Source organism: Varanus komodoensis, unplaced genomic scaffold (genome assembly GCF_004798865.1).
Source record: "Varanus komodoensis strain SLA01 unplaced genomic scaffold, ASM479886v1 scaffold11, whole genome shotgun sequence".
Lineage (NCBI taxonomy): Eukaryota > Metazoa > Chordata > Lepidosauria > Squamata > Varanidae > Varanus > Varanus komodoensis.
In genome coordinates this window covers 460,926-474,543 of record NW_025335317.1, presented here as the reverse complement: position 1 = coordinate 474,543, position 13,618 = coordinate 460,926, and the positions used below count along the sequence as shown (strand labels likewise).

The 13,618-nt window shown below is 53.7% G+C and overlaps 1 protein-coding gene across 2 annotated transcripts in view; it reads right to left on the bottom strand.

The window, feature by feature from the left end:
- USP54 (ubiquitin specific peptidase 54) overlaps positions 1-13,618 on the bottom strand; it is a 52,068-nt gene that overhangs the window by 8,857 nt on the left and 29,593 nt on the right. For both annotated transcript variants that reach the window (XM_044420161.1, XM_044420162.1), the window contains 6 exons: positions 12,800-13,025; positions 10,556-10,689; positions 8,182-8,355; positions 6,072-6,191; positions 4,834-5,026; positions 471-1,861 (listed from right to left, as the gene is read on the bottom strand). In XM_044420161.1, coding sequence (XP_044276096.1) covers positions 471-1,861; positions 4,834-5,026; positions 6,072-6,191; positions 8,182-8,355; positions 10,556-10,689; positions 12,800-13,025 — 2,238 coding nt within the window. The remainder of the gene's footprint in view (positions 1-470; positions 1,862-4,833; positions 5,027-6,071; positions 6,192-8,181; positions 8,356-10,555; positions 10,690-12,799; positions 13,026-13,618) is intronic.

Sequence of the window (13,618 nt, the reverse complement as noted above, 5' to 3'; positions counted from 1 at the left end):
GGGGTCGGACTTGCCAGCTGGACCTGGAGGAACCATGGCTGGGATTTTGGCTGGTTGCCACCTGAGCAGCCTGGCATGAGGAGGAGCAGCTGGGAGGCTCCTGCACAAGGGCTTCCTCCACAGGGAACGCGCACCGATCAGCAGCAGAGCAAGGCAACTTGGATGGATGGAAACAAAACCCTGGGCGCATTCCCCAGTAACAGGAACTCCTGTGTGTGATTTGTGCCGAGTCTTTTCCAAAACCCTTAAAAATGTGTGCTTACAGCTAAGTAACAGAAAGACTCTGCAAACTGATTCATAAAAGGTTTTCCTCCCAGGTTTTTAAAGGACTGATGCAGGCCAAACACCTGCAAGGCCACCGGCCCACAGTGGGAAGCCGGACGCTGTTCCTGCACTGCAGGACGCGTTCACCAGGCGCAGCCCAGATTCCTTGCCAGGCTACAGCCAAGCAGTGCTCACAGGGAGCTTACCTGTCTTGCCCAGCAAGTGCCGAGAGCCATCCAGCCTCCCCGACGCAGAGAGGCTCGTCGGAGGTGCCTGCAAGCTGGCCCGGTACAGAGACTCCAGCTCGGAACCCTCCTGCTCGGCGTCTTCGTCCCACCACGGGTGCCTCTGCACGGCATCCTCCCCAAAAGCTGCTGGGCTGGACGCACCGGGCTTGCTCCCAGGCCCCAGAAGCCAGCGGGTGGTCTCGCCATCCAGAGGAGAGCTGTGGTACCTGTGAACGCTGTCCACCCAGCAGGCCAAGCCAGCAGGATGCCTGTCCGCCACCTGCCTCGCCTCGCCCTTGTGACGGAACCTGCCCGGGTGGCGCTCGGGATCCGCAGCACCGGGTCTCCCTTGGCCGCAGGGCTCCTGGCGATGCAGCGCGGGACTCTTGGCAACTACGCCGCGAGGACCAAGACAGTCCTCAGAACTCCGCTCACTCCACCTTTCAGCAGGCTGAGCTCGGCTTTCCTGCCTTCCAGCAACCAGCAGCCCGTGACTGTGGAACGGAGGGCCTGAGCAGGATTCTGGCGGCAACCCTGGTGCGCTCTGATCATGATGGGCCGCCACCTTCCCGAGAGAGACTTCTCTCTGGGAGGCCCCCTGCAGCCGCTGGAATTGTTCCGCCAGGGAGCGAACGTGCCCCTTGGTGTGGGTCGCTGCAGCTCCCAAATGATCCCCAGGAACAACTTCTTCTTGCGGCTGAGGGAAGCTCTCAGGGTCGTGTGCTGTGAGGTACCTGCCGGTGGCCTCGGAAGGCTTGGAGGGGTGGTGCAGCAAGGGGGCGAGAGAGGCCAGTGCGAGGGCGGGAGGGGGTCCGTGCTGCAAGGCACGCGGCTGCACTGACCGGCCGGATGGCCCCAAACACGAGTAGTGCAGGCCGTTCTGATCCGGTGGCTCTTGCACTGCGTGGGGGGAGGGGAAGAGCGTCGGCAGAGATCCAGAGTTTACCGTGTTAAACTGCATTTTGCAATATGGCGGCGTGAGAGAAGCTGTTACGCGAAGTACTTCTTTGAGCTTACTGCTACTGCTGCAGTCCTTATTCTTGAAACTCATGGGAGGTGCTCCCTCAAGCTCCCCATCCCAGAGGACGTCGTTCTTAGTGTGAATGGACCCGTCACCCGCCCCGTGTCCACGTGGAAAAGAGGGGGCTGGGTCCCGGAGGCCAGCAGAAGCAGTGAGAGCATTCAGGGAGGCCGCTTCAGAGGGGCCGCCTTCAGCCGGGCACGGGGGAGAGGGCTCGGGACACGATGGTGGCGTCTCACAATGGGAAGCGGGTGGGTGGAAGCGAGGACTGGACACCAGTTCTGCCCCTCTGCTGGGCTCCAGTACCGTCTTCTGGCTCAGCAGTACTTGGAGCGGGACAGTCGGTTCACTGAAATACAAGCAGAATCGCAGTCAGTCACGGGCACTTGCCTACAGGAGAATCGTCTCACGTCTCAGTTGAAATCCTCCCTCTGCATCGCACCTGCCCCAGCTCACCACTACGGGGCACGCGGCTGCTTCAGCCTCCACCCGGACTGCCTGGGCAAGTTGGAGGGGGCAGGCAGGGAGGGCTCCCTTCTGGGCGGGCGCCCAGACAGCCAGGCAGGCACCTTGCAGACAGCTAACATCACCAAGCACAAACACAACCTGCAGCAGGAGCGGCGGGTGCCAGTGCACGCCCCGCGTCCGTCAGAGTCCTCTCATGAGTCAGGGCAGTCCCCTCCCGGGCCAGGCTGGGGAGACGCCACTCGTGACCTCATATCTTGCTCTGTGAGGGTCCTCCTGGGGTTGCTTTTCTCTCCCATGCTATTTTAAAAGGAATGACTGAAGTTGTCAAAATGCAAATGTAGAAGATGAGTTCAAAGAAGATCCAGCCAATGGACACTATATTGGGGTGGGTGACGTCTGGCATAGCTAACGGTGAGGGAGATGGCCAAGACAGTAGCAATGGGCCAAAACATTTGGAGAGCCTGCAAAACTTCACCGAGTCAGTTTTACCACTGAAGAACAGTAACAGTAGTAGTTCTTTACTGCTGATCTACTCTGCATTCAATTTATTTTGAAATACTATGATTCACAGGAGCACTGTTTTAACGGAGAGAGATCTCTACTCCGTGTGAGACATAAGATAGTATCTGGAGGAATGCTGCCACCTTTTTCCAGCAAACCAGACATTTATTGCGGGTCCCTTTTGTCATCTGCACCGCTGCATGCTCTGCACGACCATTGCAGCCCACCGTGACCTACCCAGGCCACGGTGGGCTGCAGTGCCTGCTGGGCGGTTTGGGAATATTTAAGCTGCAGCTTGTCACTCTTCTGAAACCAGATGGCTTGGCTTGCCTGTTTAACTGTGGTACAGGCCAGGGATTATGTATGGGTTGCTTAAGCCTTGCACAGACCTCACTGCCTGGGTTTGTATGACACAGCAAGCTGCACCTGAATATCCAGAATGGCTGACTGGATGCAACACAGTCCACTGCGGTTTAAATTAGCCACAGTGAGTTGTTTGATCATGCAAAATGGCCTCATGGTAGGCAAAACCCTTAACTAGAATCATGGCAAATTTCGCCTCATCTGCCCTTTCCTTGTTTTCTTCCATAAGAGGTTCCACTGGAAACAAAGGAGAACAGAGCGGTATTGGCTGATTTCCACTGAATTTATTTTCCCTCAAAGACAAGTAAATGGTGATAACTATTAAAGCAAAGGTTAAGCATTCTGTCTGAAGCAAAATCAGTATGGATTCTGCCAGAAATATCTGCGAAATGAATCGCATTTTGGAAGGGATGGTGAAGAGGTAAATAGCTAGAGAAAGGGAAGTGTGTCTGTTACACCAGTTTCCAGCTACATCCAGCCATGGCTGTAAAATTCAGCTCATCAAGGCACTGTGGAAAACCCGAACTCAGTTCCCCTCTCAGATACAGAAGCAGCAGCAGAGCGAGGAGCCCGGATGGCCATTGCTCACTTGCAGGGCACGGCTTCTCCAAAGGCCCCGGAGCGATGGAGCGCCCATCCCAGCAAGAGGGAGGAGTGGGGCAGCCCCCATGCAGGGGCTTGGGAACACGTTCTCCACCCCCCCCCCACTTCCCTGGAGAGACGTTGGAAAACAGATGGAAGTGCCCGTATTCTATATGCTAGTTTGTATGCCGTCTGTAAGTTAAACAGATTTTTAAAGTACAGCTGATTACCAAAAAATAATCCTTTTCTCGCCCAGGACTTGCAATTCAAGCGTTGGAGATCTGTGTAGCACTGAGGAACATTTTTAACCACAACTGCACATGTGACTGAGTCTGCAAAGAACACAAGGAATCCTGCCTCTTTGCACATAACTTTTTTGTTGTGTTTCGCCTCGCTTCTTAAAGGAAAGCCAGGACTTTCAGAATTAAAGCAAGAACTGACTGGATGGCAGAGTCTGAGTTGGGTTCCTGGGCTACCTGGCACCCCGTGGGCCATTCCTACAGCAGCTCTGCCAAGGCCTCTCATCGAGATGGTGCCGACAGAGCAAGCACACAGCGCATACATGTCCTGGTCCCACACAGCCCGTTTCTTCCCACACTGTGTCTTCAGGCAACTGTTGCTCTTTTGGATGGTCATCTCCTGTGTTCTCCTTCTCGCACAGAGTATCTCACCGGGTCAGCAAACCAAAAAGGGTTTCTATCAACCCTTCCCCAGAAAACTGTCTCGCTGCCCAGTGAATGCAAAGTTGCTACTCAGCAGTTGCCGTGCATCTTCCTGCCCTTCTCCCAGATAGAATTGCACTTTGACAAAACTGTCACGCCCCAGGGTCAGAACGGTACCATTGCTCAGGGGTGAGCAGGCATTCCCTCACAGCCAGCGCCTTCACTGAATGCCAGCACCCCCGATTCTCTTGCAGATCAAATGCCACGGGCACCTGCTGGGCCACGCCCAGGCCATCCCGGGGGGCACAGGGCGCTCACCCTGCCTGTGCCCACACCCTCTCCAGCCTGGGGGAAGAGCACTCTCACCGCCTCACAGGCCTGCACTGAAACCCGGCCCACGTCGCCAAGTTGCCACCTGCCCTGCAGCAAGCCCCACCCGCGTCGCAGGCGCCGTGGGTCCTCGGAAAGCAACGCTGTGGCGTGCGCTCCCTCCGTCCCGCCCAGTGAGCCGTTCCCAGCACTCGGCAGGATGCACACCGTGGACGGTGCTCCGAGCGCTCAGAGAGCTACAAGTCAGATCCAGCCGTTCCCATCGCCTGGAGAGGTCCACGAAACCCTGGTTACTCAGGGCGTGAATCACGCACGTGATCCCTCACACACAGGGGAAAAAATAATGCTCCTGTCGTCCTTCCAGATCTTTCTGGGCCCAGTTCAGCTCTGGAGTACTGCAACATTCTCAGTCTACCTTGTCGACTGGGTCATGTGCCCCCCCAGTGGCAGGTGGCAGGTGGGCGGCGGCGGCTGTGCTGGCTGCGGCTGCGGCTGCATGCTCTCCTGGAGGCTCCGCTCTTTTCGGATACAGATTTGCAGTTTCTTATCGACTAGAGCTCTGCCGTGAGTGCTAGAGCTGGCGTCATGCATGGCAAGTCTTAGTTTAGCTAAAAAGCAAAAGAAAACAGAGCAGAAACAAAAACAAAACTGGGGAGGGAGAGAAAACAAAAGATGCAACCAAAACATAAAAAGGAACATGCAAGTACTGCCACAGAAGAGAGTGCAAGGATGCATCTGTCCTCATTAATGCACGTTCTGGTTAGCTATGTGTCCAAACAGGTCAATCAGAACTGAAACCATACAAAGTTGAACAAAATTTTAAACGGTTTTCAGGAACTGTCCTTTTCTCTGTGACCAGAGTCACTCAGGCCCTCATGCCACCAGTTATTGTGCACTTTGCCGGTCATCTTTGGCCACAAACACTGCAGCCAAGCTCTCCGTACCGAAGAGTCCGGTCATGATATGAAATCCAAGGCAGCCGGTTGGGACACGCGCTAGCAGAGCCTTTATGGAGTCTACATGTTGCCTCATTTCCCCCTGAGTCTTCTACAAATGCTTTCACCCTTCCAAAGCCATGACACATGGTATCTGTTTTGTCTGCTAACCAGCAAGAAAGGGAAGGCGGGCGGGGAAGGAGAATCAGCCAATCAACAATATGAAGTAACAAATAAAGAAAAGCAGCAGCGCATGTTCCCAAGAGTCACAGCACACATGTCGGCCTCATCCAAACACGGGTGCCTCCTGTCCCGGCGGTGTCACCGAATGACACATGGCACTTGCTTTCTGCAACGACACACTGTCCTGGGGGGTGGGGGGAGGGTAGCGCTCTTCAGCATACCAGCCTCTGGACTGGGAATCCTGGGCGCAAGGTGGCTGGCGGCTGGAACAGCAGGCATCGGGAGGAGCACAACAGTCCCTCCCTCCCTACCGTCATTGCAGAAAAAGGCCCAGCTGCAAGAACAAGGAAGCAACGAAGCTAAACTCCAGGAACGGCGGGGGTCAGGAAGATGGTGCCACCAAGCACAGCTAAGACCGGAACACGCAACCCCTTCTGGCCGCGCTGCCCGGTCAGCTCGAGCGCTGCATGTGATGACATCAGGTATTAGTAAATGGTTACAAGCGCAGTAGCCGAAGCAATTAAGAGTTACTTACAGATCGCTTCATTACAGAGAGCCAAAGCTGCCGCACAATCTCCTCTCTGCTCCTGGTGCAGCGACTCTTCAAAGACTGACTCTGCCTGCTGCGCGGATCTCTCAAGGCCATCAGTCCTCCCTGCAAGGGGAGCACTCTTCATCGGCACTGGCGCTCCTCCCGGGCCTCCGCCTGAGCACGAGCCCTCCTAACGCACCCCCAGCCCTGGCGCCCACACCTCCGGCTCCCAGGTGCAGCCGATGCAGAAGGCCAGGGGCTCAGTGCCGGGATGCGGCAGGTCTATAGGGAGCGGAGGTGTTCGCAGACGGGGAGCGGGAAACCGTTAATGCGCTCACAACAGCCAGCCCCACTCCCCACAGCTCCTCTCCCACAAGCTCCGTGGAGCTGGCTGAGGTGCCCGAGTGTGTGTGTGCACGAACGGACGGGAGGAGTGCGAAGCAGACGGCACTCTGGCCAGGCAAGATGGGCGTCCACTGCACACGGCCGGGCAGGCTGCTGACTTCCTCAAGGCTCAAGTTCAGGGTTTGGGGGAAGAATTAGATTCAGCAAGGACTGCAGATGCCCAACTGACATGTGCGGCTTGAAGCGCCTTTGATGGATTGATGCCGCAACGCTTTCTGGAGCAGAGACGGCCCGTCGGCTGTCAGCCACGTGCTCGCTCATGACACCATCCAATGCACGCTGCTGCCTTTAAGGGCCAGCTGGAAGCTGCAGCCAGTGTAAAATGCAGCCCCAGAACTGGCCCATGGGAATCAGCCCTCTGTCCACTCCTGAGACAATTCGACACTGGTCTTCCAGCATGCCTCGGCACGGTGGGCTGGCGCCGCATGCCAAAATCAGTGCAGCCCGTTAGCGGAGCAGCCAAGCCCACGACGGCAGTCGGACGACTCCGCAACGCACCCTACTCTCCCAGGACCGCTCACCGAGCAACTGACCTCACAAGCTTTTGGTATTAGACTGATCCTTTTATTTGGCTAAGGAATTTAACTGATTTTAGCTACAGTTGTATTTTAATGCTGCAGTTACCTTACCTATTTTAAGTTGGGGCATTTTTTTTAGTTGGGTTTTTAATTTTTATTTCGACTGGTTTAAGCTGCTTGGAGAAAATGTGGGTGCTTCCAGGTGGATCCCAATAAAAAGGCATGCTGCGGCTATTCTGGCTTTTCCTCTTCAGATGATTTTTTGTGGTAAGAAAAAATATTAGACTCAGTGTGAAAACATGAGAGGGTTTCAAATAGAAGCTCTCATCCTCTGGATCACTGCTCCCCCAGAAAATTCTGCAAACTGAGTAATGAGAGTGCAGAATTCCTCACCTAGAAGTGCCCTTTGTTTTAAAGTGTGTTAAAAAGGGCACCAATTAAGTAATATGCGGAATCACTTCGCCCTCACATTTCCACCAAAAGAAACCACAAAATTTGGCATTGCGATTGCCATTCATACATGACTTGTGACCTCAAGTAGCCTAAGGATTAGCTGAGGCTAAATTAAGTTTGCTTTCTGGACCTTCCTCATTTATAAATAATTGCTCATTGCACTACTGGGATGCAGAGAGCATTCGGACTAACGTGCTTTATTCCTTGGAGGAGAAAATCCTCAAACAAATTCCTGTGGAGGGGAGGAAAAAGCTTTAAATTAAAACAGACCATAACCTCAAGCACCAACATGCTGTGAGCGGCATTTCTGAGCGCAGCATCACGGACTGTCCGTCACGTGGCCCAAGGCTTCCTCCGCTTTAGATTATGGATCATTACAGCTCAATAATTCATCTTGTACATTTTTAAAACGGTCCCAGGGCATTCATATGGTTTATTTAATTTCATTATAAGCTGCCTTGGAGACTCCTTGGGGTGGAAAGGCAGGGCAGAAATCAATCCAATGAACAGACGCAAGCATTTCCTTTCTGTGCTCAGCCAAGACAAATGCATTCGAAGAATACGCATCATCACGACAGAAGCCACAACTCCAGTAACTTCAAGAAGAGGAGGGCATGAAATGCTCGTTGCAGAAGGCCATTCGCACTTTGTACGTCACTCTGCTGACTTGCTCAGACGTACACCAACTGCCCCCCCATCCGTCCCCAGGAGCAGCAGCCTGCCCCCCACCCCTTTACCCTGGTTCTGCAGCTCGTCCAGGTCCATGAACCTGCTTGGGTGGGGGTTGAAGCCCATCGCCGCCTCCAGGTCCTTTTCCCGCTTCCTGCGGAGCTCCTGCTCCTGGGCCCTCCTGGCAACTTCCTCTTGCAATTCATCTAGTTCGCTCTTGGAGGAAACAAGTATTTCCCCACCTGTGGAAACAAACAGCATCCAGTGACTTCATGCTGCATCCCATTTAGAGCCGCTTTCTGTCCAGTCTTCTCAAATCTACTATAGCCAACGGAAGGCCTGTGCCAAGCCACTCTTCCGAAAATAAAAGGTTTATGAAGGAAGTGAGGGTTCTACTGCTGCCCGCATCCTCCCTGTCTGTTGGGTGTGTGGCTGCTTCGAAGAGACCCCGTGATGACGGCTTGCCGGGCAGGAGCAGCTGCTTCTTTGCTGGCTCCACCTGGCACCCTGCCTAATCTGGGGCTCTTGTTCGAGGAAAAGCTGCCTGAGCTGAAGGCCCTTGGCTGCGGTGAGCAAGAAGCTGGTCATTTCGGCTGCAAGTCTTTAGCCTGCATGCCCTCTGTTGCAACCAAATTTAAAGGGCTGCTCGGCTACAGATGCCGGCCGGGGAGCTCTGGACATGTGCCTGCCTTGCCACCCTAGTCCACTGACCCAGGTGGGTACCATTAAAATAAGGCAACCCAGAGTTTTGGCAGAAAGCTTGTGGCGACGCTGAAGTGTCACACCCCTCAAGACAGATCCGCCGGGTGAAGCACCCCAGGCCAACACCTGCGGCCTCCCTTGGGCATATTCTCCCGCTGGCTTCTTGCTAGCGTGGCTTCTGTCATATTGAGCCAGCTGGCTGTGATCTAGCCAAGGGGCCGGAAATCTCCTGAGGGCTCCCCTTCATTTCTCCAGATCCGCTCCCTGGCTTGCTCTCTCTGCGTGGGACTCAGCGCCTTCTGCCACACTGCTCCATGAAGGGCAGGGCCAGGCTGGTTCACAACCTCCAGGTTCTTCCAAACACCCACCTCTGTCTCTGGCACCCAGCCCACCTTTTAAGGACTACCATTTCGCCTTCTCCCCTTGCCTGAGTCACACTATTTGGCTTTCCTGCTTCTTTTTTAGCCACACGGGGCTTCGCCTCTGGCAAAGTTCCCATGTGACTCTTAGCCAGCTATTCCAGTTATTCCACGGTGCAACCCAAGCGCACTGCAGGCGCAACTGTTCTGCTTAGGCCAATGCCAGGCCTTCTGTGCTGGGTGTGCACTGGCAGTTCTTGGGCTTCTGACCTTTTGTGGGCCTCTCATTATCCCAAATTAGCATGTCGCACACAAAACTGCCCGGCGGTGACTAGTCTCTTTGGCCTCCTTGACGCCCCCCTTGGGCAACGGATTCTCCCGCCATGTTAAAGCATGGGCATCCTCAGCTCACAGAATTCTGAGCCCTGGTCTCTCCAGGGCAGCCAGCGGGCTGCTCCTGACAGGCTGGAGGGGTGCAGGAATAGGGCCAGCGCTCTATTAGGAACAGGTATCTTCCAGGAGGCGCATACTGGAAGCCCTTTCTGGGGCACAGGTTGCAAGACCAATCTCCGAAAATCCCTACCTAAGGTAACGCCTTCTGTTATACTCCATAGCAGGTTTGTGAACAGCCAGGACTTCCCCATAACTATTCTTTTTGTTGCAGACAGCATCATAAATATAGAGCTGTCAGGTATACATCTTGGAAATTATTTGATGAATTAAAAAAATTAGAAGAGACTCTGAGTGGGTGGCAAGCCAAAAATTAAACAAAGGTTATTTGATGTTTAGTCTGGTTCCTCTAATCAGCTCATTAATAGCAATATCTATGTCATCTCTACCCATGTATTAAATACCCCAGTCTTCCTTCAACTATTTTGTAATTCCTACAGCCAGATGAAGAACTCCATTAGCCACCAATGCAAAGGTTACCCCCATTAACAGTTCTTAATATCCAGCAGCACTTATTCCCCAGGTAGTCAAATAGTTCAAACAATACGAAGAGCCACGAATCAGCATGAGCATAGAAGTAATAGCGGCACCCTTTCCACTGCTTAACCCCAAGAGAGCACCCCCTCCTCGGCAGCCCTTCCTCCCGCTCACCCACACGTGCATGGCCACCGCCTGCAAGATCCAAGACTTTGGAAAGCACCACGCACTCCTTCCCGGGTCGCTCCCAAACGAGGCTCTCCCCGCACAGCTCCCCGGCCATCGCTCTCCCTGCACAATCCCGCCTTTGGCCTGGCAACGCCAGGCAGCTCCAGCTCGGAAGCACCCTGGATTCACAGAGCAAACCCCCCGTGAGCTGCACGATCGCACCAGTGGGCCTTCCGCACTCCGGGACCGCGTGTGCTTAGCAACGGAAAACGCATGCTGCTGTTACCCATGGAGCACTTATTCCTTGCCCAGGAAGGAGCAGATGAGACAGACTCTGCTTCCAAGATGCTGCTGCTATGCGACTTTGGGATATTCCGCCAGGCCGGGACGAAGCCTCCAGGTCGCTTCAGATGAGAATCTCTGTAAAAGGAAGAAAACCAACATGATTCTGACGTGAAACATCATAGTCTTTGCTTGACGCTGCAGAAGCAGTAGAGCTAAGACGGTTTTCTTTCTAGAGGCAGCCAATGCTTAGCCTACCTGGGGCCAGTCCCAATAGCCAAAGCCCACTTGGACACTTACAAAGATTCAAGCCCTAAAATGCAATGTAATAAAACAATCTATGATATTTAAAATTTTTACACAGAGGAAAAGCAGAATAAAACCAGCAGCAGGGTAAAACTCTAAAAACACAGTAATGCTTTAGAAAGCTACATGGAAGGCCTACATAGCAGTGGAAAGGTGCCCCAAAGAGCCCACTGCAATGCCAGATGGAGCTCCTCTGGAGCAGCCACTCCCCCACCGGGCGCTGCTGCAACTGGAAACAAGCTGTCCTCAGGAGCCCTCGCAGAGGAGGCCCCTGGAAAGGGTGCTGCAAATACAGCGGGAGACGGGAGACGATGCTCACGATATGCTAGCCCCAAGCTATTAGGCCTGTATAAGTTAAGACCAACCAGGAAAACTGGTTTTGGGGCTTGGAACTAGTCGATGCTTTCCTGCGCTAGGAAAGGGAGGGGCACGCTGTCCCAAAGCTTGCTGAAGAATCCCTTAAGGGTGGAGGGAACCATCTTTGGGCCTTCAAGTGGTTCGGCCTACAGCTCCCATCAGCCCGACTACAATATCCAATGGCAAGGGACCGTGGGAGCTGCAGCCGGAACACCACAAGGGCCACAAGTTGCCCACCCCACCTGACGGAGCCACGAGAAATAGGCCTGAAGTCCAACATCTCCATGGCTTCTTGGACCCAGGGAAAATCTGAAGTTTTAAGATTAGGCTTTACAATTTGACATGCAGCCAGATTAGGGTTTGAACTGTTGCAACCCCATGAATATACATTGTTTGATGTTGGCTGACCTAAGCAGCTAAGCATCTCATAGGAACACGAGAAAGAAACTACAAAGGAGTCAGGGCTAGGCTTGGACACTTTTAAAGGTATGCTTTTATAGTGCTATGGTGACAAGAAGTGCCCACCTGAGCTGTCCGTGAGCCAAGAAAAGTGTTTTGCTGTGAGAAAGAACTAGAGATGCACAGACACCTCTTCATCAAGGAGCTAAATCAGTTCTGATGGCAGAAGTTACACAAAATAGTACCAGGGTTGTTAATTCCTGGCTCTTTAGATAAGTCTGGATGTCTTTGGCTAGGAGTGGGTGACACAGCCACTACGAGCAAACCCACATGGCAGGCAGTCTTCCAGCTGCAATTCTTTGGTCGCCTTTTCCCTGGCGCCACAAAACTGCCCAACTTAAAGCAGCTCCAGGCCCTCAGAATGGCAGAATCCCCCACGCCAGCTACCACCTGTATCTTCCCTTCAGAAATAGCACAGAGCCTGAAATGTGGATGCCATGGACATACACATACATGCCTGAGATTCAACAGAACCCCAAAATGTGCTCCTGCAAGAATACTCTGTAAAAAAGAATAAGGGCCTTAAAACACATATGTGTTTGCTTTAGTCAATTATGCATAACCCTGTACGAGACAAACGTTTTGCCTGAAGCTTGGAGGTGCAGGATTAGATTGCATGTCATCATCTTAACATGCACTGAAGTCACCCAGAAGCTCCGAGCAAGCCAGTCCTGGCCACCCTGTTTCCTCGCAGAGAGGCAACGGAGCAAATGTTCCTCCTTGCTCCCTGAGGGCGGTCAGGCTTGCCTACAGCTGGGAAGGGGACCAGGGGAAGACAGCTAAGCTCACGGGGAGCAAGGCAGGCAAGGGGCAGGAGAGCGCTGCTCCTCCACAATGTCAAGGGAGGCCTGCTGGCAGGCCAGGTGGCCACAGCCGCTGCTCCTGCCTGCTCCAAGCACCAGCGAGGTGAGGGCGGGCGGGCGGGCAGCTCTCTGTGCCTGTGCCGGCCAGCAGGTGCTGCAGCCCTTCCCTCCGCTCCCTGCTCTAATTTACAACCCTGCTCTACCTGTCAGCTCTTGGGATGCTGAGCAGGGAAATCGCAGGGTGTTCAGGGAAGAGGAGGGGAGCTTGTGCACTCAGCCCACGTGTGGCCAAGGCAGCCAAGGCACATTCGCGTGACACCCACCTGGAGGCGCTGGAGCTCTCTGACAAAGGCATGTCCAGACTGACGGGGCTGCTGCTGTTGCGCTCGCTGCTTTCGTAGCCGGACTCCATCCTCTGGATCAGGTGAGGATGCTGGTCCCCCAGATGGTGCACACCCCGACCTAGTGCCCAGTGCTTGTACCTGTGCGACTGGTTTGGCCTAGCCTGAGAGACCAGCTCCTTAAGTTCCTCTTCCACAAATTCTTTACCTAGTAAGAACATGAGATGACAGGAAAATCCATTTCCCTGCTATCACACTCTACACCTGCACATTTCCCTTTCATAAGTATGTACTGCTTGCTTGTAATCGATGTTGTAAGCCGCCCCGAGGCTTCGGCGAATGGGGCGGCATAAAAATGTTTTAATAAATAAATAAATAAATAAAATAATTGAGGTTCTTCAAATGGCCACCTGTGCACTTGGCCTGGTGGGGCCTGCACGTCCTAAGCCAGGGAGCTGATTCTTCCCGCTCCCTCCCAGAAAGGTGAGGAACCTTCTACTAATAAAAATAACAGGAAAGGGGGAGCATGAAGGACCTCACAAAAGAAAGGTACCAGCAGAATGGCAGGGGGCGGTTTGTGCAAAGGGGACCCCTGGAAGAACATCTGTTACAGGTATCAACCACTTTCTCCTTTATCACTTCTGTGCAGGTGCAGCAGCAGGCGCCTAGTAAGGGGGCCTACCTGGAGCTGGGGCAGAGCCAGACTTCCAAAACAGGCATCTGCTCTGCAGCACACAGCCACTGAGTAGTGCCCAGGTTTAATGGACTCAGCCAGGTTGTTGCTCTGCATTACTCTTTCCT